At 38.3% G+C, this 27,450-nt stretch overlaps 1 protein-coding gene across 5 annotated transcripts in view; it reads right to left on the bottom strand.

Annotated features, from left to right (window-relative positions):
- SLC10A7 (solute carrier family 10 member 7) overlaps positions 1-27,450 on the bottom strand; it is a 157,368-nt gene that overhangs the window by 121,996 nt on the left and 7,922 nt on the right. For 4 of the 5 annotated variants that reach the window (XM_041124991.1, XM_030019342.2, XM_030019327.2 and 1 more), the window contains exons 3-4: positions 23,972-24,108; positions 19,118-19,193 (exon numbers count right to left, since the gene is read on the bottom strand). In XM_041124991.1, coding sequence (XP_040980925.1) covers positions 19,118-19,193; positions 23,972-24,108 — 213 coding nt within the window. Of the gene's footprint in view, positions 1-19,117; positions 19,194-23,971; positions 24,109-27,450 lie in introns of those variants that run through there. The other variant, XM_030019366.2, reaches the window with a different exon arrangement.

Below are 27,450 nucleotides of genomic sequence, written 5' to 3'. Positions count from 1 at the left end.
AGGTTTAATTCTAAGGCCAGGCTCTCCTACCACCAGAGGATACCTGGGGTTTGACACAAACTCTGGTCCGTCAGATTCCCATCCTCCCCAAACCGCTATAGGTTACATCAGATGTGACACTGGCAGCTGGACAAGAACTGTTGCAGGCAGCCCTGCAGAAGGCCCTTTTCCTATACTGATGCTCCTATGTCCTTCCTACAGCAGTGCTCCTACATCCTAGGTGCTCCCAGTGCACGCTTACTGCCAGCACTCGGCAACGGAAAGAACCAGGGCACTTAGACCTGGACAAAATAAAAATCTCACATGTATTTTTCTGAGGGCAGTAAATACTACGCCCATACTATGAACATTATCCCAGCCACGTACTTCCAAGCAGCATCATTAAAACCCTGGGGTGGTACATAATAATAGCAATAAGGAAGAGATCACTTCTGCGTGGGTGTCCTTTTTGTTTCAAATCATCCACCACACCTTTTCTTCCCTTCCATTGGCAAGGGCAAGTTAAAAAGAATGGACGCTAAATAAATTCAGATTCTAATCCTTTTCTAAGGGCAGGCCCATACAATTTAACTTTGCCTCATTTCAGGATATCTTCAAAGTGTCCAGAACAGAGCTTTGGAGAAACCTCTGGATAATCCGCCATATCACACCAGCTCCCAAAGAAAACAAATCCCTGCCAAAACCTTTAAAAGTGCTACAGAAAGAAGCAGTTTGAAAATCGTGTGCTAAACTTTGCTAGGGACCATGCAATTACAGAGCATCCTACTTTCTTTTTCTTCCTATTTCTCACACCACAGCTATCCTGCTTAATCTTCCAGCCACAACATTCCCCTCTCAGTGGGAGAAATGATACTAAAAAGTTACCCCAATGTATTTTAGCAGTTTCCTAATGCACTGTAACAGTTGGATAAGAAGAAAAGAATCTGTGCTTCGCTAGCTTTAGTTCCATCATATCAACAGTAAAAAAACTCCTGAACAATTCAGCATACTTCCAAGATATTCAGAAAGATGATATGCAATTTTTTTTCTGAATAGCAATCAAGCAAATTCACCTTTGCTTTCTCACCAAGCAGGTATCATGTTAGAGTGAATGTGGATTAGTCCAAATAATTAAATTTTATACCAGCAGCACCAGGACAATATAAACTGTTTTGTATGCTCTCTATATGCAAGTAAGAAAAAGTCATAAAATATTCCATACCACCACACTAAAAACTTATATTGTATTTATTAATATTTAGTCTACTGCAGAACAATCCAGACTGCAGTGTAAAAGAAAAGCATTGTAAGGTAGAACAGGTCAAACTAAGGTGTTTAAAAAAATAGCATGGGATTGTATCAGTGGAGATGGCATTAATACAAGTTACACAAAAAAATGAAATAAATACTAGGCGGAATTTTAGTTTTGGTATTTTATGCACTGTAGATGCTTAATCATACACCCTCTGTCTTCACTTGCCGTGGATTTTGAACGGTGCATCCCACACACTTCTCCTTCCCCCTACTCGTTTTAAAATGACAACAAATAATACTCCACATATGAACATGTAAGATCTACTTCACAAAAGACACAGGAAATAAACAGTTAGTCAATAAAGCAAACAAACCCCACACTAATTCTACATATGAAAGGTAGAAAAATACAAAGGATATAGATACAGGTTCTAACAAACATTTCTCACAGTGTCTAAAAGCACATTTTTGTAGGATTGTCTTAAATACTACAGCTTGGACGTACGTATTACAGACTTATTTTCAAAGCCATATGCCATCACCGGGACTCCAACAGCAAATAAGCAAATGCTTCAGAACATAAATACTCCTTTGTTTACTCTAAGTATTGATTTATGTTCTATGGGTATCCAAACATTGGTAGCTAATGCTGCCTTGCACTGTCTATTATGAAATTACAGCTATTCAGTGAGGTTTTCTAACGGTAAATAAAAATCCCCACAGTCATTCTCCAAAAACTCAACAGCTGGAAGAAGCGAGCACTGTAGCATGACAGGAATGCCAACATATCCATACAAAGGCAAATCAAATATGAAAACAAACTCCAGAGAAAAAAGGTCTTCGAACAAAATCCATGTTAACACTTCTCCTAATTTGGAAATGGAATGGAGTAGCTCCCATTTTTCTGTCGTTACAGTACAACATAGAGAGGAAAAGGCATTTTGGACGTTAGTAATACCACCTTGAACAACGTCTGGAACTCCTCCAAGAACCTAGTTGGTCTATATAAAAAGAGTTAATGAACAATATTTTAAATGACAGATAGTTCAAGCATTGATCTCACTGCAGAACCATTAATCCTGCCCAAGTACTAAATTCTGACTACGACTCCTGATTTCAACACATATATGAAAGACTATATATACACAACTATTACATCTTCTTTCCTAATCTAGGACATTTAACAGTATAGCTCTATAGTTCACTGCTGACTATATGTATAACATGCAGTTCTTAATGAGTTAGATATATTATTTCTGTATGTATGAACAAACCTAGGAGAAAACATCCATAAACTACTTTGATTAAATTCTCCCAGGTTTTGGAGGCTGTCTTTACCTCCAATGAAGGCTAGAGGAAATAGGCTTCTGAATGTGCTTCTGAATGCAGATGGAAGAACTCCACTTTCCTCCACTGAGCAAAGCTCTGTTTCATATCTTGTAATTAAACAGCTCATCAGCTAATAAAATTACTTTACAGTCCTCTAATATCTGCATAAGGAGATAGTAGAGGGAAAGCTTAGTGGTATTTCCTGATCAACACACTTCCTAAAGAAAGATAAGTACAATTATTCTAACTTCAAGATAATGACATACACTTAACCCACAAATAAAGCTCCATCTTTAGAAGCATTTACAGCATGAACAATACTGATACTCGTCTTCACTTTTCTATTTTAAATTTACAGGCACAGTTTCATTTATTTGAAACAAACACCATATTTTCAAAAAGACAGTAATTAACCTATGAGAATACAGTGGACAAAAAATGCAGTACTGTACTTATTTATGTATCTACTTAGCATTTTATGTCAACTGCACACTTTTCCACAAGGAGACCAGCTAAGACCAATTACTGCTGGAATCCACCTACAACAGATCATAGAGACCCAATTTTCATTTGTGACTCTTACCTACTGTTTGTGTGGCAGGGTTTTGGTAGCAAGGGAGGGGGCTACAGGGGTGGCTCCTGTGAGAAGCTGCTAAAAGCTTCCCCGGCTCCAAGTCGGACCCACCTCTGGCCAAGGCCAAGCCCATCAGTGACGGTGGTGGTGCCTCTGGGAGAACAGATTTAAGAAGGGGAACCTGCAATGAGTAGTGGGATTGGAATGTGAGAGGAACACCTCTGCAGACACTGAGGTCAGTGAAGAAGGAGGGGAGGAGGTGCACCGGAGGAGGGGATGCCCCTGCAGCCCGTGGTGAGACGGCAGGCTGTCCCCCCCCAGCCCATGGAGGTGAGCGGGGGAGCAGATGCCCCCAAAGATGGCCATGACTCCATGGGAAAGCCTGCGCTAGAGCAGTCTGTGACTGAAGAACTGCAGCCTGTGGAAGGGCCCCATGCTGGAGCAGTTTGTGAAGGACTGTCTCCCGTGGGAGGGACCCCACGGTGGAGCAGGGGAAGGGTGAGGAGTCCTGCCCCTGAGGAAGAAGGAGCAGCAGAGACAAGGTGTGATGAACTGACCGCAACCCCCATTCCCCGTCCCCCTGCGCTGCTGTGAGCAGGAGGTAGAGAAAGCTGGGAGTGGAGTTGAGCCAGGAAGGAGGGAGGGGGGGGGGGAAGGTGTTTTAAGATTTGGCTTTACTTCTTATTATGCTTGTTTTGATTGGTAGCAAATTAAATTGAGTTTGTTTTTTTCCCCAAGTAGAGTCTGTCTTTTGCCTATGACCACAACTGGTGAGTGATCCCTCCCTGTCCTTGTCTCAACCCACGAGCGTTTCTTTATATTTTCTCCTCCTCATCCCACCAGGGCCAGCGGGGAGGAGTGAGCAAGTGGCTTCGTGGTGCTTTGCTACCGGCTGGGCTTAAACCACGACACCTACACTTACCCAGTCCATTGCTTTGATTTCAACAGAGAAATATCTGATTTACACTAGGATAAAGGAGAAGAATCATGCCCAAGTTTCCAGGTACCCTCACTAGCAGCACAGGTGTTCTTTTGCTGGTAGCAGCTAGCATGTGCTAATTAGCAGGAAAACCAAATTCAACTATTTCTAGTTTTGTAAAAACAACTAAGAGGAGAAATGGCTCAGAATAAAGTCTCAACATACTGTAACATGCTCTACAGGAGGAAATAACCTGACAAAATGAAATTTCCCGTTGTCTTGCATCACACAATTTAGAAGGAACTTGAAGCCTGAAAGGCAGGAAATCTTCTTGTATGGCAGATCTGCATTAGGTTGCAAAAAATTATTAGAGAGTATGAAAAGACACTCTTGCCTCCCACCACTCACAAAGCAAAAAAAATCCACCAGACCTGATAAAGAAACCATGAACATCGCCTGCTAGAAGTGTTGCTAAATGAGGCATCTACCTCACAAGATACTGTATGATAAGTTAGCACAACAAGTTATTCACCTGAGTAAAATAATCTCTTGAAAGTTAGAAGAACTGACTGCTACTAAGACCAGGCAGTCTGGGAAACAAAAGACTACTGCAGATTTTTGGCGCGGTTTTATACTAGTAAGGAAGATGACAAACAACATACTGGAACTGGCTGGTAATTTGAAAGAGGAGGGAAATTAAAATCATTGTGATCACTTAGAGACATGACAGGATGCTTACACAATGGGCACAGCAACTTATACCATGCAAAAATACCAGAGGGGGGAAGAATTGGGAGGGTGGTAAGCATAATTATACTGCTAAGACAATGAGAAAGAAATTTTACACATTCTGAAGACAAAAATGCACTTCTGAATCCTGTTCACAACTCAGAGCTCAGCTGTCAGACTCACAAAGTACCTGGGTTATGAAGTGTCATTATGTTCTAGGATTTCATAATTACCTAAAACAATGTGAATCAGAACTAGTGCTGTCCTGGTTTCGGCTGGGATAGAGTTAATTTTCTTTCTAGTAGCTGGTATAGTGTTATGTTTTGGATTCAGTATGAGAACAACATTGATAACACACTGGTGTTTTCAGTTGTTGCTAAGTAGTGTTTATACTAAGGCAAGGATTTTTCAGCTTCTCATGCCCAGCCAGCAAGAAGGCTGGAGGGGCACAAGAATTTGGGAGGGGACACAGCCAGGGCAGCTGACCCAAACTGGCCAAAGGGATATTCCATACCATGTGACATCATGCCCAGTATATAAACTGGGAAGAGTTGGCCTGGGGGGGAGATCACTGCTCGGGAACTAACTGGGCATCAGTCGGTGAGTGGCGAGCAATTGCATTATGCATCACTTGTTTTGTATATTCCAATATTTTTATTATTATTGTTGTCATTTTATTATTGTTGTTATTATCATTATTATTTTCTTCCTTTCTGTCCTATTAAACTGTTCTTATCTCAACCCATGAGTTTTACTTTTTTTCTTCCCCGATTCTCTCCCCCATCCCACTTTGGGGGGAGGCAGGGGGGGAAGTGAGTGAGCAGCTGCATGGTGCTTAGTTGCTGGCTGGGGTTAAACCACAAGTGCAGAGGCTACTATTTTGGATTGATACACATCTAAAAAAAGAGAAAATTCCTACCTATAAAACTGAACTAATTTAAATGTAATACTCTAAATTTGAAGAAAACTGAAAAAGAAAATGCTAAGGAATCAACTAAAAGAAATCAAGGATACAAGGTGGGGGTTTTTTGTTATTTGCAGAAGATGATATACTCTGAGTTTTATCTGCTGGGAGTATCAGGAAGGTTCAAACAACCAAATGTAGCACCATAGGCATTTGTTACTCAAGGAGTCATGACAGCAGACCCCTTATGAAGCAGAGATGCCTCAGAGTGACTCATTTTCAGAAGGGATCTGATGACAGCACTTCACAGTAGTGAATATTTTTCTGAGTATTCCATACTTACAAATAACATCTATTGTTCTGAGTTTCTCAGATCATAAATTGCAGAGTCAAGCCATGCAGAAGTCATTGACATGGGCGGTACGAATAGCAAAAACGTCCTAGTATCAATAGGTCATAGATGTTTGTGACTATGCTTAGAAATAGAAATGCCTCACAATTGTACAAAAGAGGTTGCCCTGCTGATTGAAGGGAAAAACGTATAAAAGAGAGGCCATTGACTAAATTATTAAAATATACACCTTAGAGAACATAACCTATATAGAAAGTCTCACTCAATACAGATATTCTGGACCATTTGGATAATGAAAGTAGAGCAAGTATTTTTGAGATAACACATATGACATTAACATTACAGAAAAAAAATGTTATAGTATATATTTTCTAAATTGCATGATCACATGCCATTTTAAAGCAGAAGCATAAAACACATCCACAGATCAGAACTGAGATTTTATGTCCAACTTTAATGTTGTCATTTCTTGAATTACAGGTAACCTAACAATCCACTTTATGCTTCCTCTACTCATAGGACTTTTAAGAAATCACATATATTGAATATATGAAGTTTTCCTAAAAACACATTCATTTTGAAACAAAGTACTTTACTTAAATAGAATAAAACCTCATAGCCACTCTTAGAGCTGACTTTCTCTAGTTCCAGTTATAAAATCTTCTTAGTGTAGAATTAGTTTATATTTTTTATATTTTCAAAGAAATTAAAATATCACTTGCCAAAAATATATATGTACTTGCTATCTGTAGTTATAACTCAGGGGAAACAAATGCATCTTTTAACAAATACCTCTACTTAAAGCAGATGGAAGGATTTAAGAAAACAAAAGACCGAAACCTTAAATTTTATGTAGAAGTGAAATGGCATGAAAACAGGACTAAACAGACTCTTCTGAATAAAATCACAACAGCTGAAACTTTCCTGTAAATGTAATAACCTTCATGACAGTGAAAGCACAAATGTGAAGGGATTCATTTTTGTTGATGGTTGTTTAATACTCTATACTTTTAAATGCAGCACATCACCGGTGAATTTCAACACTTCTACAAGCAAACAGATTGAGCACTGTAAACTCTGTGAACAAGTGAGTGGTGTTATTGGCAGGGATATTTGCAAAACCATTCCCAAGATGCAGGCACAGAGTTCAGACTCTCTACTATTGAGCAGATTTCTATTGCTCATTGGTACCACTGAAATGCATGCATGCACACATGCAAAGGCTAGCAAAATGTAAAAGTCTGTTGAATAAACAGACAAATTAATATCCACTTCCACTGACAGGATAATAGTCTGTGTCACTAAAAACCTTAGTTCTACTTATGCTTTTCTACCCTGTTTCCCTTCAACATTTATTCTTTCTGGTTTACGTGAACTATCAACAAATAAGGACAGAGACACCATATCACTGCATACACATGTGCTTTGATTAATCCATTACGGACTGAAGATCATTCAGGTTTACTAAATTATATTTCTATAGAAGGTTTATTGTTATTAACTAAGGAAGGTATTGCCTGTATGCTATGACAAAGACTGACACAGCTGAAAAGCTAGGAAATTTTTCTAAAAGTCTTTGCAGTGTTACAAAAAGAAGAGGATTTTTTTCATCTGAAAAGGTTGAAATAAAGCCACAATAGATAGCAATAATTACAATGGCTCTGATCTTCAGTATCCGGATTAGAGGCTGTAAACTCCCCATCGATAATGTGAAAACCTTAGTGAATGTTTCATGCCCTAGTATTATGTCTGAGAAATAACTTTTCAGACTCCATTATGTCCGCCATGAACTTGATCTTTCACCTCTAGTGAAAATCCTCTTATAACTATAATTCTAAAGTTAATGATGAGAGATTTCATTTGCTTTCCAAGCACAGATAAAACCTTTTTGAAATACACTCTCACTGCCATGACCTTGGTCTATGACTTAAGAGTTCACCACATGTAATAATTTACTTTGCCCCATGGGGCTCATTGAGATTTCCTTTTAAAAGGTTTTGGATATGCAGTTGGAGCTGAAACACTCACATAGTATGTATCAAAGTATACATCCCCATATACATTATGGATATTTTGCAACAATATCAACAAACAAAATGAATTTAGATCACTGCAAAATATAACAACAAAAAGGTCTAGCTAAGCAAAGTCATCCCCATTATTCGACATTCTGGGAGTTCAACAAATTCAACATTTGGGGAATCTTGCTGCAATAATCCACAATACCTGCGAGAACAGGGAGTTTCAAAATTTCGTGGAAGAAGTAATATATGTAAATTGGCAAACTAATTCAGGAAATATACTGTTGCTCTGGACTTACCATCTCAAACACAATTCAGTTCAAGCACAGTAATACTCTCTTCAGTTTCTGTGCCACATAATTACCAGAATTACTGCATTAGACTACCCAGTTAGTCTATGGCTGCTGACTTCTTTGCTGATAAGCAGTGCATTACCTTCTTTGTTTGCTCATGTATTTCTTACTAAACATCCCTTTATTACTAAAAATAAATAGATGAAGTCAGAACTACTGTATCCACCTCAATATAAGGCAAGCTTTTTGTTCCCATGAATCTTGGGGAAAATTCCTTCACAAACATTATTTACCTTAAATTCAAGCACTGGCTTGCAGCCCTCATCAAAAAGCACATAGCTACTGCCTCACAGTGTGAAGCGCACATCAATGAATGAAAACATACTGCCAAGCGCAACTGTGGCTCCTACCCGTTCCCACTCTGCCTCTGCCTCGCGCTGTCTCGCAGAGCAGCCAGGCAGTTGGTGCTAACTCCCTGTGGATGCGTACGAGGGCCTGAGGCAGGGCAGGATTTGAAGGCAGACAGCACGGACCTCGAGAGGTCAGCCTGAGGGTGGTGAGGGGACTCAAAATGCCAGAGAAGCAAACGGTCTGGAAATGCAGCTTGTGGTGGGGATATATATGATGAGGTACTCAATGGGTTGGCAAAGATTATATTTAATGGTAAAACTTCTTCTCCCCCACCACACAGATGAATAGTCAGGAGCTGTTGTGCTTTCAGGGTACCTATAGTGGAGTGAACACACTAATGTTCCTTTGCCAGTCTCCTGCCACTCAAAATTTCCTAAACACATAGGAACAATCCACATCTCATAGGGGCTTCCCATACAAGTACAAGAGTTTAAGCCTGTGCTACAGCTACTCCGAGTGGTGGTGTTTCCCCTCCATCCTTGTTAATTTAGAAGTGGCAGCAGAAGTAGCAGATTTCAGACAGAAAAGGCCATATGCACAAGAGAACACCTGCAAAAATCCTAGCTGAGCAGGAAAGCACCTGGCTGTGGGGACTGCATGTCTGAAAAAGGGCTCCCAGGAGGCATGTGGCTTTTCTTCAACATGTCCAGAAACAGTTTACCAGCAGCTTGCTGTTTTCAGACTTCATAATAGGGCCAATATTTTCCAGAAACTGGAGCCTAGATAATGCTTTGAAATCAGAGGAAATTTGCTGCTCTGCTGCTCTCCACGTTTTTTGCCAAATGCTCTAACAAATTAAAAAAAAGTCAGTTTAACAGAAACTGGAAACAATTCTAAAATATCCTATCTTCTCATAAGAGTACAATAAAAACATTTTAAATAAATTTGGGCTTGTTTATTTTTATATAAATAAAGGAATCTAGAAATTTGTTCCGTCTCTTCATGCAGATGAGGTTTTCATCATAGAATGTAAGACACTTTTTCTTAACATGTATTGAATATAACCATTTGACAAACAATTTAGAAGACAAAAACCTTCATGATGTTCTTTCATAATCATAATGATGAAAACAGGATAATAAAGTCATTTAATTTCCTTGAAAAAGAATGAAATTTAAAGAAAATAGTAATTTTAACTGAAAATCCTGCTTCATGTTTTACAGCTACGATTTCCACAAATCAGGACTTAATATTGCGCACCCAAAGAGAGAGCTAAAGAAAACAAATTATAGAAATACTGAATTTGCAAGCCTGATTGCTTTCTTTCCTATATATTGTTATTAGCCACTAAGCAAATACATTCATACCAGATAAAAATGTGCTTGGATAGAAACAAACTTTCCCAAGTGAAATACTCTCAAGCTTTGATTTTAACACACAAAGGACAAATTTAAGAAAGGAGAAACAATGTAACATTATCTCTTTACAAGCCAGTGTTCAGAACTTGCACGTTTCAAGAACGGTAATGCTATCCTTGACTAAATCCACTAAAGATATTCCTAAAGGGCATTTTGTCTTCTCAATAGACATGTTTAATTTTGTTTTATCTGCAGTGAACTGCAGTCATATGTAACAGGTATTTTTCAGATTTCAAAATGTTAGCAATGCTTTACAGATTATCATTCCAAATGTTCTTTTTAGAAAGAAATACTGAATTAATTCCATTTTTCACAATCAATACTGTTGCATTTTAGCTTTTGCTAGTTTTATAAATACATGTTTTCATTCCCAGTCATGGGAATGCTGGGGCCACCAACAGCCACACTAAATTATTTGCAGTAGTATCCCTTCATGAAAGACAGTCCATGTCCATAGAAACAGATGAACACATGAAGAGATGTCAAAGGAACCATCTTCATTGTTCATGGTAGAAAATAAACCACCTACAAACAACAGACAAAGCTGAAGAGTTTCTGTTCTGCTGTATCAGTGATTTAACATCAATCCTAACATATGCAATGATTAAACACGTCACTTACTATTAAAATTAATATTAAATTAGTGTTTGCTTTGTAAGCCGACACGAGGGACAGCAGAACCAAAACCCAGCGTGTCGCTGGGTTTCAGTGCCAGCAAACAACCGCACTGCTCTGCCAAAAGAAAGCCATTAGAAAATGACCCTTACACAGTGAATGCTGGCACTGTGCAGGCATTCAATGGAATTAAGACTGCATAAAACACTCCACTGCAAACAAATCACTTGTAGCTTTTTGAAGCTGTCACCTTCAGAATAATATTTCCAGTCTTCACTGCTCTCCAAAAGATAGCCTTTCTTTTCAAAGACTGAAGTAGGGAGAGCGAGTAACACAATTCCCTCACTAGTACAATATCTGCAATCTCTCTTTCAAACAGCTATAAAGATTAAACAGCAGAGAGTACAGAAGCTGAATTTTAGGGGGGCAGTAGACCACACTCTCTGAACAAATCAGTAATATTTCTATTAAAATATTTGCAAACAGTTAAAAATGCTTGCTTTGCATATGCAATGCATTTCATACAGCACTCTCTGCTAAATACAGGAAGCTCTTGCGCGCTATAATTTCACACTGAATTAACCTGCAGACCAAGACAAATACAAAACCACCTTGCTTTAAAAGGCCATTTTTGTCAAGCATGAGAGCAAGACTCTCCTGTCCTGGCTTCTTTATGCCACAAACAGCTTTCAGGGTCACTGAATTTTGTCCCATAGCAGACAAAAAACTGATCTCCCCTGCCAAGCACTGAAGAACAGCAACAGCAAAGCCTCTGAAAACACTCTTGTTACAAAGTCAGATCTAGGACAGTCAGGCAAACACAGCTGTAAAAACACAAGGCTATGATGATTCGAGGTAGTTTCCAGCCACAGTCCAACCAGTTTAGCATAACTTAAACAGGTAATTTTAACAACTTTCTAGATAACAGCAGAGCTGCTACAAGCACCCCGGATTTGGAAAGGGTAAACATGCACAAGGCTGCAAGTTCTCTGTCATACAACTTAAGAGTACATAAAGTTGTTCAGTTAAGAGATTTAATATATTTTCTTGCACTTCCCTAATTTCTTACACTCCCAGGAGTGCAGGAGAGGGGCTTTTTCCACTGGACACTTTATGAGCCTTATGCAAGACCCTGAGTTAGAGGTACTGGCAACCAGGGCCAAAATTAAGTCTTTTGTCACAAGTATAACTCAACCACTGACACCTTAGGTTAGTAAATCAGCTGCTTTTCAAAGGTCTTGGGAGAATCTGAAACTTCGTACAAACTAAGTAAGGAGTTTGGAGGTGAAGTGCTCGAATATGAGGATTTTGGAAGCCTCACTGTTAGCCTGAATTTGCTTCCACTGAATTAAGAGCAGAGCTGAATGCCTTTGAAAATCCTTTCCATTCTGAACAGTTTTAGTAGTGGATCTGTATTAGAACTACTAGTGATAAATGAAAGGAGAACAATGAGGGAGGGGAAAAAAAACCAGAAGATTCCACAATTGCTTTGGGTTATAGAAGACTTGAGAAGACTATGAGGAACTCTAGAGATATCTAATGGAGCTGCGTGACTGGGACACATTATAGTGATGAAATTCATATTGTAAGTAATAATTTGGGCTACTCCTATGCATTGATGGATATAAAATGCACTCACCACTCAGGGAAGGAAAAAACCCTAAGTGTCAATAAATAGTTCAATAAAAACCATCTGCTCAAAGCACAGTAATGATAAAAGAAAAGTAAACTCTTAGGATACATAAAAAATTATACTGTAACACTAGAATAGAGTGGGTGAATTTAATAGCACAACAGCTCCTATGTACATACAAGGCTTATGCTGACACAGTTAATTCTTTATATTTGTACATGTGAAGTACAGGCATCTTCCCTAAATTTGTCCTCTGACACTCACATACATTTCCCAGCCACTTCAGGGTAGTATCTAATGGTAGAATTAGTTACATTTTCATTTAGAACTATTTAATCTGTGTGGACAGATAAAATTTATTACTTAAAAAAATAAATAAAAAATTCATTATAGGTTTTTTTTCTTTTACAGTATCAAATTTAAAAACAATAGAATGAAATGGCTCTTTCATAAACAAAACCCCCAAAAATGAATATTTTAAGTGCAATTTGGAAATCAAATTTTAGACAACACTACTGTAAATTTTGACTTATATTTAGAGAAGAAAAAACTATTATAGAAGATAACTAAACATCATGACACATACAGTTTATTTGAAGATCTTAAATGATTTTGTTTCATAATGTACATGTGTTATTTTCCAAGGGTAAACACTCTTGGTACACTGGTGCATCAGTGTATGAATCACAAACCATTGGAGCTTGTACTTCTTTTTATTCATTTTATTTTGTTTTTTAAAAGGTTAATGTACATGTATACACAGTTCAAAGAACTTCAGATATTTTTAGAGAAATCAATATCTTTCCTGTGACTTTACAGTAGTGTTAGGGTTCACTTTTTTGTTTTTTTTTACTTTAAAAAAAAACACCACTCACAAACAGAGGAATTTTCCAGTGTACTCATATGCTCTTTATAATACCAGTTAAAACTATTGCATATAATTTGTTGTCAACATGTTACTACACTCCCTTGATTCTCTTCCAGAAAGGCTAGCTGTGGACCTTGCAAATTTATATTTGTTTTTATGTTCTACATCTGCTTCAAAAAACAAATCTAAAAATCAATACTAGAACTCTCTTTACTTTATATCTTATTTCCTAAATACCTTTCTAGCTTACTTCATTATAATCTATTTTATATCTCAAAATCTTGTCTTGCATACGCAACACCTTGTTTTACAAAAAGCATAGCAGATCCACACAGAAGTTGCAAAAAAAAAAAAAAAAAAAACACGGCACCTTGATTAAGAGGTTTTGTACAAGCTACAGCTTAACTGAACAAAAAAAACCTCAGTGGTTTTGTTGTGTATGAGACAGCAAAATAGCCAAAGTATTCTTCAATAAAATGAACTGTCTGCCACGATTTATCTGTACAATTCCATCACAGCTCTTGCCTGTTATGTTACACTTTTCAAAAATATGTCATTAAGCTGCCATAAAAGTCATTGCAAATTGTTTTTTCTCCCAAACTGATAATAGACTTATAGATCTAATTTTCAATCTCTTTTCTTCATTACTTCAATTCTTAAGGAGAGTACGACATTTGCTGTCTGAATACTTTGTAGTAATATCTGGCATCTCTACTGCATTTCTGTCTGAGGATCTCTGAGCTTTTAATAGGTTTGTCTTTACAGCACCTTGAAATGCTGACATATTTATTTGTCTCCCTCTTGCAAAAATGGATAGTTAGAAGCAGACTTTTAAAGAAATGGGGTTTATAATTTCACTAAAAAACTATAAGACTTTTCAAAAAAAGACACAAAAAAGACTTCCGTGCTATCAGACGCTATAATGTCATTAAAATCCTGACCCTTCACAGCTCAACAAGAGCAAAGAACGAAAACGAGGCCTTCTGTTTTTCATTCCAATTTTTTTAACATAGGCTGCTCTCTTCAGAAATCAAGAGACTTCCTAAGTGTTACTGATGACAGAAACAACTAAGTAATTGAGAAAATATCATCAAACTAAAATTTAGATTTTGATTTCTCATGGTGATCCCTCCTTACTTTTTGCTAGCATACATATGAACATTTTTTTGTTCATATAGGGCTTCACATGCATCAAATTAAATTCAGTATTTGAAACTGGCTTTGCTAATGAACTAAATGTATTTGCAGCAAAAGCGAGGAATAGGCTGTTTTAGAAAGTTGTTTGCAGGGTTAATGAAAGTAACATCATATAGGAAGATATCACAAGAGGAATGATGGAAAATCAGGGTGAAGAGGGAGAAGCAGAGGGAAGAAATAACAGTTGAAAGACAGGTGAGAGAACAAACCACAGATCATACAGAGACCTGGGAGAGGATTGAAGAAACCTAAGAATGGGCCACAGAGTCAATAGGTGTGAATTTGTAGCCCTACTAGACACGTTGTATTTCTGCTCATCACATTAGGAACAGCTACTTCCACCAAAACAAAAGATAGAATAGCCATAAATCATCTTCCTCTCCTCCAAAAGCCAAGATTTTCAGAAAGCAGAGAGTTCTCCTCCCCACTGCTTACACCTCTCATTTGCCAACACCTCTCTGGATAGAATGATACTAGCTCCTAGCTAGTCTGAATTATATAGGCAGATCTTTGGACAGAAATTTTAGTCTCCACCACATCTCTACCAATAACCACAGGTATCTTACAGTGGCGCATATCAGACATTTTCAGAAGATGGTACCTGTATCACTACTAGTACACAAGTTATTCTGAAGCAGTACAGAAACACTGTCTTGAACAGCTGAACACCTCTGCTGCTGCCATTGCCATCAATGCCGATACGTAAGGAAATGAGATTTGAAAAGTCTGACTTAAGTCTCATGTAACAAGCAGTACTGAGAGTGAACTAGTCACTCCATTATTTTCTTTGCAGCTAGAATCTTTTGTTCTTCCACTCTGCTAATGCCAGCACTGGATTTCTCCTCCATTGACTACAGCAAAAAAATCCAATACACCTATAAAGTCTGCTACTGGTTTTCAGTTTGATTATCTCTATGCTGTCTTTCCATTTCTTTCTTATGAAGCTACAGAGATCTTTCCCCCCCTATAATCCCTATGACTTGTGAAGAAAGCTCTTTCCAGTCCCCTAAAACAAGCCACCAAACCACTCACACATCAGAGCTAAGTGAAGATGCTAATTTTCACCCTCAAACACCAAAAGACTTGGAAGCCTTTTGGCTTCTAAATGTAATGCTTCTCCCCACCATAATGGCACAGATACAGCAAGCAAAGGTGCTAACTGGCTTGACTGTCTTCCCTTATTAAGGGAAGGATACTGCTGACAAAAGGCTTTTGGTAAAGATTTATTTCCTCTGGAATGCCCCAACCATCAAAACCAGCCCCCACCTGCTCATCTACCAGGCATACTGCAAAGTAATACAAATGGCTAATGTGGTAGAGTTTGGCAGGCATACCTAACAGCTGCTAAGACGAGAAATTTGAAAGCAGTACGGATCACAAGGTTGGTGATCAAATGATGTATAGGAAGAAGGAAGATTTATTTTTGCTTTGGACAATTTTATATTTGCACTCTTGAGTAACTGTTCAGCTGTTATATCCGTATACACAGATCAAGAGGACTTAAAGCTTAAATACACTTTTTTGATATACCATGTGTTTGAACCATCAGGAAAACAAACACTGGTAGATTGTATAGTTGCTATTAAACACTGACAATCATATAATAAAGATTTTTATAGCTTACCTGGGTTCTAAGTACAATCCCAGAACACCAACTTTTTCAACGATGAGCACAGTTTAATCAGAATTCTTTGTATCAGCTTTGGTGACCACACCTTACTTAGCCAACAAAAGCAGAACATTTTATTTTGTGCCCTTGGGCATGTATGAATTAAAAAAAAAACAGATCCTTGTGAGATTAACAAAAATGTATTCCTTTTATCATCTCACAACCAAATTTTCCAACTGATATGCAGCAAAATCCCCCATCCAAGTAGCTTCTAATGATGTAGACTCTCTTTCTAAGCACTTGACCAAATACTTAATCACCCTGTCCCAGAACAATAAAATATAGCTCTTACATAAGGCTTTTCAGCACTGATCTTCAAACACTTCACAAAGTTGTTATTATCCATTACTGCTAACCCCAGAGACACGATACCCCACTCTGGTTTACCCAACAATTTAATGATGGAGCTAAAAATAGAATCCATGTTTCCTCATCCCCAAGTGAGTACTACTTCTACCATGCCATAGTGCCTGATATTTCGTTGAGAATAACCCAAGTCCAAACTGACATTCAACAGTCATTTCTACTTAGATAAAGAAAACCTAAACCCCTCTATACTGTCATAAGACAGTCAACTACCACAGCTCATGTGCTGTATTTCAAGAAATCCAAAGAGGTCTTCAGAGCACTTATTGAGGGTGTGCCTGTACTCTACAGCAGCAGGACACGTCTCAGACTAATTAGCTCATGTGGAGCTTCCTCACTATATTGCTTCTGAGCAAGCTCATTTATCTTCATATTACATTATGCAGTGTAGATACACCCTCAGACAAATCAATTTCTCTAGGTAAGGAATACACGCTTGACGAGGCAAAAGCAGTTTAAGAGATATTATTATGAACAAATGCTCTCACAGTACAATCACTTATATTTCCAGGTGACTCCCAGGTTTAAATTCTTCATGTATCAGAACGGATTTAAATTAAAATGGGAAAAAATGCATTGTTCTGTTCGTGTCAGAAAGAGAAATACATCAATAACAGCTTAGGTGAAATTTGGCAAGGAGAAATGTGAGAGGGTCTTCTCCCCTAGCATGAGGGATGTGATTTGCTGTTCTTCAGAAGAAAAATTAACAACAGTCTGCACAATAGAGAAGCATCAAATTCCAAAAAAATGTTTGCATTTGAAACTTGGTCAAGTTTAGCAATAAATCTGCCACACACTTTGTCTACACTGAGCGTGTTTAAAGGGTGTTTCTCTTTTGCATACCTTCCTAGAGCCTGACTGAGAACTCTGAATTCCCAAGACCCAATTCTTGATTCACTCTGTCTCCACTGTCAGCAACTATCTGTAAAAATCACTAACAAGGAATGCATTTTTACATTCCTCCAACACCAGTTTGGTGCAGAAGAATTAAAGGTTCAAGCTTACTTTGTCAGTGATTTATACAATTACTTACACAAGCCTCACATGATAGAAGGTTTCTGTTTTTCAGCTGGTATGAAATACACACACCCCTACCACCCCAGAAGAATACTGCTATTAAAAAAGTGAACTCTAACGGTCAAGAAACTAAAGTACCTCTCACACTCCTGCACACAAATGCTATATGGTACTGCCTTCAACTAACCAATCACACCTTATTTTTTTCCAGAGGATCTTTTCATTGTTCTAAGGATAGGACAGACAGTGCTAACACTGAATGAGCACTTACTCAATACTTCATTTCATCCTCGCTGTTCACTATGTGGCATCTTTGTATAATTTACAGCACCTACATCTAGAATCCTAAGTAGAAAACTTCTCATTTCTCTGTTGAACACTATTATGTACCCAAATTATTTCCTTATACCAATTACTCCACAGCACCTCCATCAGACAATTTTATGATTCTTGTCTTCAGGTAGCAAACTGGGAGACAGTGATGTGCATCAGGATTGCCTGTAATTAGAGATGCTTGACTTGAGATGCTTTGGGTCTCTCTTCAGAGGATAGAGCAATTAAACAGCACTTTGTCAGTACAAAGTACAACTTCAATCTATTTCAGTGCTATCATGTGTTTTCAAAGCTGACATTAATCGGTCCCAAGAGTCTGAACTCAGAAAATGAGAAGTACGCAACTAATGGCCATATTTAAAAAATGTGGTTGAAGTGACTCACCCAACCTCACGCAGGAGCTCCACGGCTGAATTAAGATTTGGCTCTAACCCTCCAGAAGAGCATTCCAACAGCCCTAGCTTTAAAACCAATCTCTTTTAGTGTTATTCTCTCCTTTCCTCACCTACTAGGTCTCATTCACCTTCAGCAGTTATGAAGTAGCAGATCTAAAGGGAACAACCTCATTAACTAGCACACCTGGATTAATTTCCTAAATGCTGTCTACCCGGTCTTCCTGCAAATAGCAAGTGCTTTGTGGATAAAGAAAGAGTCTGAAATGGCATCAGCATATGCCATTTTAAGGCAGAAATATAATGTGACCAAACCGAGTTTGCACAAACAACTTCAATTCTGGCATTTCCTATCTTTTGAAAACTTTGCATTGCATCACTGTCAACTCCACATTCACGGAATTTTCATTTCATGCAGTCTCAAACAACAATATAAGATTTAAATTAATGTTTCTGTCTCCATCATCTCACTTGCTACATTTGCAGCTTCAAGCCTGAGGAACATCTACCATCGGGCCTCTTAATTCTAAACACCATCCAAACAATCCCTGCAAGGGCAGATCTTCAACACAAAGCTAACAGTCTATGAGATAACCAGTACACAGCATACGAACGTTATACAGTTATGAATTACAGTGCAGCAACAAGCAGAAATCTCCTAACAATAATTTCTATCACCTCAGAAAACTGAGCTTCTTTCAGTTTGACCAATACCAGCAGATAACATATCACTATTTCCTTTGTTTGACACCAACACAATACCCAAGCTTTAATTCTAGAATTTTTTACAAAGCACAATAGCATGACACTGCAGTCAGTGTTTTGCCACATAAGTTCATCATGAGTAAATATTTGTTTGAATTTCTGTTTAAAAAAAGCATTCAAAAGCAAAATGAAAACTCACCTCATTTCCACCAACAGCTTTGGTTAAAATTACTGCAGAAGACACAGGAGGTGGCATGCAGCCTACTGTCTGCAAGCTGAAAACAACAAAAACAAATGTTACATTCCTCACATGAGGCAAACACTATGCAACCTAAAACCTCAAAATACCAAATAGCTGAGTAGAAACAATCATCTTATCACCTGCGCAACCCAATCAGTTTGCATTACAGTTACAGCCCTGCACCAGCTGGCAGGGTTTCTATGCCATCTCTTACCAATCACCACAGTGAAGAGTCATATCACCATTTAAAAACTCAAACACTTAACCTCTCTGTGACTCCATTTCCCCATCTGTAGTACTGTATCTACCATTCACAAAGACATCTACACATCTATCACAAAGATAACTGCATCAAGTGTCCTGACATAGTAAAGTTTGTAGTGTGTTTTGAGATACCTGTAGCTATTTGGAGAAAACGAAAATAAGGATGTAAACTCCTATTTCCTTGGAAAAGCCGTTCAGTGATAAAAACATTCACTGCTAAGTAGAAGAGTAAGAAGAACCATGCTCACTATTTCAGGTTCCCACTACACTGTTTTTCATCAATGCCTACCAAAAAAAAAAAAAAAACCAAAACAAACAAAAAACCCCACAGTTAAGCTTTTTATTTCCTGAACACTAAAAGGCCATCAAATGTTTAATTTTTATGCACATCTTCACTTCCTGGTAAAAATCACCTGACTTCCATTAATCAAAACATCAAAAGCTTTCTCCTACATTTTAGAAGTCTAAAATACACTATTATTATTATCTGTCATTTCTTCCATTTTTTGTGTAGCAAAATTATCGATGTATATAGTAACTGTTGTTGCAAAGTAAGAAAAAAAGTGGTGAGCTGTCCTTTGTTTTCAAAGGCAGTCCACAAAAACTGGTTATTACAAAAATTAGTTGTATCAAATGTGTATTTAAAAACAAGAACATACCACAAAAGATTACAATTAAACGTGGGGCTAAATAAAATAGGGCTTCTGAAGAAAAAGTGTGTTGACTTAGAAGGAACAGTAAGGCATGGAATAAAATAGTCTGCAAAATCCCCAAAAGCCTGGAATCTACATATGTTTTCAAGTATTGGAGCTTGAGACAGTAGTCTAGTTCAGAACAATCAATTACTAGTGGTGAACTACTTCACACTTGTAACTGTGTTAGTCCACCCCCGAGAAACGCAGTGTCAAAAAGCTGTAGCAAACAGAAGTATTAAATCCAAACAATAGGGAGAATATTACACTGCAATTGATATGCTGCAAATATACAAAAAGCTTAAATAGAAGAAACAGGTAAATGACAATGACGGTATTCAGTTTGTCAGCTACAGACACTGTGGAAAAGGAAAGAGGCAACCAATGTAAGCATTATATAAATCCAATCACAAAGTGCCAAGCACTACCTTGGAAGTATATAGTACCTTTAGCTTACAGTGAAGTAAGCTATGGAAGCAGAGAGTTGTCAGCACTTAGCAGGGTAAGCTCATATTGAAAAGAAAAGAAATACAGGAAAAAGAAATGGTGTGGAAAAGTTTGGAAATATATACAAAAATATACAGCAGACAAACACATGGTGATTCTGACGTCCATCCCCTACATCGGTCGTGATACTGTTATCTCTCTTCTATGTGGTCTCTTGGCAGCCAGCTCCTTGAACTTCTCACCTGCACTAATAAGGGGTGGATTAAGTTCAAAGTTATCCGAGAGGTATGAAATGTGTGCAGGGCCATTCATCTCAGCTGGCAGGTATTTTCCACACTATAAGGGAAAGGTTTAATAATACAATCTCTGTGAACCCTCACAAATTTAAAATAATACATTTGGAATTAAAAAAAAAAAATCACTATCAAGCTATGGTTTTAAATATTCTTCATATGAAAATATTAATCTACAAAAAAATGGTACACACTAAATGGAAATACTTTTAATCAGGTGTGTTGAAACATGTACCTGCTAACTTTTTCCTTTGCATCAATTTTGTATCAACGACACACAATACTACCAATATACAAACAAATTCCTCTAAAGGCCAGCAGATTACTACAGATAACAACCAACAAATTGAAAGGTTCCACTGCTTCAGGCCATGCTGTAAACATTAACATCAGGGGTCCAAACATTTGCTGAAGAGCGATAAATAATACCTGTTCTGCTGATACATTACAGACAACTGAGTAGCAGGGTCCAAAGTCACATATTTTAGATTTGGAACTACCAAGGCCGTATCTTGTACCAGGTCTTTGCATCTTGTGCCTTACCAGCTGTACTGTAAACGCTATACGCTAAGAGTGGCAGAAGAGGTGAATCTGTGCAAACATTAATAACCTGCTTCATGCTCCTTTTCAAAGGGATGCTGTCAATGCAAAACCTAGCCAGTTAAGAAAAATTAACTTAAAAGATGCTTGGGATGATGTCAGTTTCTCCTCTATTTTATATATTTCAAAATAATTGCAAAGCAACAGACCTCCTAATATCATCCCAGACAGAGGCAGGGGGGAAAACAAACAAACAACTGTAGAAACACAGATGAAAAGCTGGTACCGTCTGTATCTGCCTCTCAAATAACATTTACAGCAAACCAGACCATTTTAGAGGATGGGAGAATCTACCATTCATTCTGAAGCAAGACGGGAAATTAACTGTGGGCTTGACTGTGCCCTTTAGGCATAACTTTGTGTAGAGAGTAACCAAGAACTACAGTCCCCTGGGGAGCCTCCCAGCCAAAGGGTGCTGCATGCCCTTGGGAGCACATGCTTATTTTTCCAGGCCTTTGAAAGGACTATCAACTAGCTCCCACTACAAGCTGTGCTAAACATGTGTGACGAGGAAGTAACTTTGCCAAAGTCTGTCTTGTTCCTCACTGTTTTCATTAGGTTATTTCAGTGTTTCTAGGGAATAAAAATTACAGCTGTGGGGCATTAGGATGAACTTCTGGTTACACAGAGCGGCCAAGGCACAGGCAGTTCCTCACATAGCCTCCTCACCCTCCTTTCACATACCCATATAGGGACATGCAAGTACCTGCTTTAAAATGCGTTATCCTAGAATCAGGGGAGAGCTCAGTATCTTCTGCACCTGCATAGCTCCCATCAGGCTCCCTTTGCAGTGAATGCCTTCAAAGCCACACAATGGCTGCTGCTCTAAGCATGTCCGAACAGCAGTATTTATCAAGAAAGCACTCTTTCAAAAAACAACAAAAAAACCCAAACAAACAAAAAACCAAAACCACCTTCATTAAACTCCTCAATCTGACCATTCGTTGAATGAAGTCTCAATACAACAGAGTTACTGCACTAAAAGATAAAACACAGCCAAAACAGAAGCAGTACTCAAGGAACAGGGGCTTGCAAGGCAGCTTGAAACATACAGAAGTATACTAGCTCACTGGTAAAACTCGGACACACCTTCATGAAAAACGAGGCTCATTTAGGCTCCACGTTTAGGGACATACACATAAAAGTGTTTCTTTTTTAAAAAAAAATACACACATGTGGTTTTAGACACAGTTTCACAGGTGTGTAGGTATATACATACACATATACTTGTGCATCTAACAAATCATGTCTCTTCAACACCAAGAACCAAAGTGGCATAAAAGTCATAGGAAAGAAGGGATAAGAAGTGCTGCAAGGAGCAAAACCCACAAAAATCTCTTGCACCTTTCACTTCAGAAACTGAGACTCCCAAGGATTAGGTGGGAATTTTGGCTCACTGTGGAAAATCATACCTCTGTTCTAGCCGAGGAAAAACTTCCCAATGATTTTACTTTAAAGAATAACCTTTACTATGAATAGCCAAATGCAAACAGACATTGTATAGCAACTTTGTTATTTACTTGATGTACTAATACTGTTAAGCTAAACAGTGCTAACTTTCAAATGACGTCATCTCAATTTCACCTTCTCAGTATCATTTGGACCACTTCACACTTGGTGGAACACCTGGAGAGCCTCTTAAAAACAAAAAAAAATGCTCTTCCAGGTTTAGGCCTTGTAAAAACATAAACATGAGCAGTTTTATCATTAAACTTTTAAGACAGGGAACTCTCACCAAGCAATGTTCCATCAAGCAGTAAGAAACAATGGGGATTTTTTAAGTAGTTTTCTAAAATAATCGATTTTTGCACTCAAACATGCCAGTATAGCTGCATGGTGCTAGGTATTGACCTTTGATTCTGAAAAAAGCTTTTTATTTTTTTTGATTTTTCATAACATCTATCACTACCACGCCATCAACGCAGTTTTGGAAGCACACATTGGCAGAGCACGCCAAAGATGTAAAACATATTGTTTTCATGGTAACTTAGCTTCTGCTTACCTCAAAGTTTTCCTCCTACAAAAACTTTACTGGGTTTTTTGGGTGGATTTTTTTTTTCCATAAATTAGCTAGGAGCGGGTACTGAACCCCAGTGTGGACACATGCAAGAGATGCTCAATACAGACTGTTTAAAAACAGAACAGAACACCAGTACGTGGCACACACGGTATTTATTCACGGGCTTATATTTTTCCTTCAGCATTCCTTTTCTTTCCTCCCCATCCTCCTTGAGACCCCAGCACAGCACTTCAGCTGTGTTTTGTGAAATAGAAAGCTAACCTGTTGCAAGCTCCCTACATGTGAAACTAACTGACCAGACTTTCTAAGAATGAGACCAGGCTCCTGAAAGGATAATCTTGTGCATGTTCTGTATTTTTGACAGCAAAATGCTGAAGCATAAAAACAACCAGCAAAATCTGTTCACAATACAAGTCTTAAAACACCCACTGCAGGATGAGCAGCCCTTTAAGAAGACAGCTACAAATATATTTCACTCCATTATGCTTAAACATACCCTTTTAAAAGCCATTCATTTATAGGTGTGATTGATAATAGCTGTAGAAAGAGCCATATTGCTGTTGGGAAGAACACAAGTGTAAAAATCTGGACAAAAAGGTGTAGTTTCACATGCATCAAAGCACTTGTCAGCTCCTGCAAAAGAAAAAGAAGAGAGGAAGTTGCAGTCATAACAGCTGAAGTAAGATCACGTTTGTGCTTTTAAAACTAGGATCATCTTTATAATACAAAGAGAGTGCATGTCAAAAAGGCACCTTTAGGGATCATCTGATCTCCTCTTTAATAATGAAGTATATCCAGACAACATCAAAGCTCTGTCTGCTCCTGGGCATTTTTCCAAAAGAATTGTCCACCACTTCAATAATAGTGTAGCTCTCATAACAGTAGCTTTTCAGCAGGCAGCCTTAGCACTTTGTCACTGCTTCAAAACCTGTGTTAACTATGCTGACGGCCTGTTTACTTTATTGACTGCTGATATCAAGAGGAAGGGAAACTTGTAGTGTCCACATGATTTCACGTTTCTCTACTCTAAAGAGAGCCACAAACTGTGATTCTCATTTATACCATGAAAAAGGGATGTTTACATTACAGAGAGTCATCATTTTTCATGGGGTTTTTTAAGGAAAGACTAACAAACATAAAAAGCAAAGTAATCTGTAGCAGATTTTGGTTATTTATTGTATCAACAGATAGGAAATTTATAGAAAAATATTAGGCTGATGAAGAATAGCAAAGAAAGAATACCAAGACCATAACAAGCTAAGCCATAAAATTCAGAGAAATAAAGTGCAAAACACTGCTGGAGACTGAGGGGAAAAAAAACCCAAAATTTAATTTTAAATAGTGTAAGAGCACTCCAGAGAAGTGATCAAGTATCCTTATGCAATAAACTCTTCAGTTAGCTCTGTGTCTGCTTCTGTCTTTTCGGGCACTCCAAGGATCTTCTACACAGTTTTGAGTACAAGGAAAAAGCCTTGTACATTTCAGCTCATGTCAACTCTCATAGACTGAGAAGAAAAATTCCCTTTCCTCTCTCTCAAAATAACTTGCACTCTTTTCAAGTAAACAATGCAACAGGAAAAGAACTGATGGCACTTTTATTCAAAACCTAATTTGCTAGGAATCTCCAGCTATGTGACACACCAGATGCATTTTAAAAAAAAAAGGAACAATATAAAAAAAGTGTATTTCCATGTACAGTAATGCAGCAGCCAATCTTCAGATGCCACCCTCTCTCAGCTTCAAAACAGTTGAACATTTATGAAACAATCAAATATTGCATTTTTTGACCATCCAAACGCACACTGATGTAATTATACATCTGGAAGTACTAGCAATTCAGCACCGTGTCCTTGTTACTTTATTTCTCTTAATAAAATTATCTCCCAAATTTGAGTTAGGGGGAAAAAACCTTCCACGAAAAAATACAGATCTGTTCATATCCTATTTTTAAAGTTATACAAAATACGGACTTGAAACATAGATCTTGATCCATTTTTACCATGAAAGTATCATTACATTCAGTGCTTGGTTAACTGGATGAAACAACTTTTTTTAAAACAAAAAAAGCTCTTAAGCAGGCTAGTATGACCCTGCATGAAAAAAACCACACTTCTTCACACATAACCTGTCACAGCACCTACGGCACTATGAATAGCTTCACCGTAGTACTATTTCATCTTATCTCAAAAAGAAAGCGAAAAAAAAATGTCTAGTAGTAGAAACACATCCTGTGTGGGAAGAAAAGATACCTGGAAATACCTACATAAAAGTGTACATTTTAGAAGTAAATAATACAATTGAGAAAAACCAAAGCAAATGACTTCTTTCAGCAAAGCTGCTAATTCCTACTTCTTTACTGCCAAGTCACCTGCAGCCCCAGATTTCCTAGTGGACCAATCTATGCAGGCACTCCCAATCTAGGCACCATCACACATACAGCAGTGCCCTTTTAATTTAATATTTTTACAATTAGAAAACACCTTAAAAACAGCTGATTTGAAGAAAACTGCGTGATACTTTCAAAAGCAAAATCCGAGACAAAAACTTGGGAAAGACTGGTTATAGCTTCCAGGGAGCAAGGAAGGCGATTACAACACAGCCAACCTAACGCACGAAGGAATGCTATATTAGTGGAACAGGTCTTTGCAGATCCAAATTACCAGTCTTTAAAATGTCTCTAGCGATTGCCTTTTAGAATAGTTTTTCCTTAGACTGTATCATCATAGAACAGAGGCAAAAGCCTTCACCCTCTTAAGCAATCTACAAGGCCTTGTCCCAAAATACATCTGTCACTGAAGCCCTCAGAAAAGCAGAAGTCTCAGAAAAGTTACTGGAAGCTGCTAGTTATGACTCTGTTTCTGCACACCAGGTAGAACAGGTTACCTTGTCTTTCCCAGTATTTGAGACCCTTTAGAGAGCATATCCTAGCCTCTCGCTGGTCAGTGTGGGTCTCTGTTGCCATCCAGCTGTGTTTAGATGGTTATAGCTGGACTCCTCTGGGCAAATACCCACACAGAGCAAACAGTATTTTCAGTGGCTTGCCAAATTCCTCATTGAAATGGATAACTCAAGCATGTGATTTAATTTCTGGGGCCCTACAGGAGGTATTTGCTTTAAAAGAGCAAGCTATCCAGTCACTGAAAACTGAAAGAGCATTATATTAAGGTGGAATCAAATGTTCTTGCCATTCCTGCACACAGACTGTTCCTACAAATGTAAGAGGACCTCAGTCATCTCTAGATTTGAAAATGTAACAAGGCCATGCACAGACAGGCTCTCCCTGAATGCTGCCAATTATTCTGTAAAATGCTTTCTGAATGTACGTTAGCAAATTTTTTTGAGCATGCACTTTCATAGCAGATAAAACCCGAAGTGTAACCTTAAAAAAGCATCAGCTATTTCTCTTGTCAGTGTGCTGGTTTTGGCTGGGATAGAGTTAATTTTCTTCATAGTAGCTAGTATGAGGCTATGTTTTGGATTCATGCTGAAAGCAGTATTGATAACACAGGGATGTTTAGTTATGGGTAAGACCATGCTGGAGCAGGTATATCTCTAAAGGCATTGTGGCCCATGGAGAAGGTCACACTGGAACAGGCGCACCTCAAAGCGACTGTGGCTGTGGATAATTCTGTGCCGCAGCAGATATACCCCTGGAGACACCGTGGGTCATAGATAAGGCTCCATTTGGAGCAGGTACACCCTGAAGGGACTGCAGCCGGTGGATAAGTCCAATCCAGAACAGGGGCAAGGGGAGGAGTTCACTGCAGCATTAAACCCAATGGTCTGGTTCAAAGGGACCAGGGGTGGAGATTGTAACGGAAATACCTTTAAATTGTTATAACCCAAGATTTGAGTTGCATGTTATAGGAATTACTACAGCAGGAACCACCCAAACCAATGGAGGCCAAGCCTTACAAGAAGCAGTGCAAGTGCAGCAGTGACCCAACCTGAGCTGGCTTTGGTGCCCAACAACTC

Source organism: Aquila chrysaetos, chromosome 1, assembly GCF_900496995.4.
Source record: "Aquila chrysaetos chrysaetos chromosome 1, bAquChr1.4, whole genome shotgun sequence".
Lineage (NCBI taxonomy): Eukaryota > Metazoa > Chordata > Aves > Accipitriformes > Accipitridae > Aquila > Aquila chrysaetos.
Note: the sequence above shows the minus strand (reverse complement) of the source record. Positions and strands in the feature narration are given on the sequence as shown.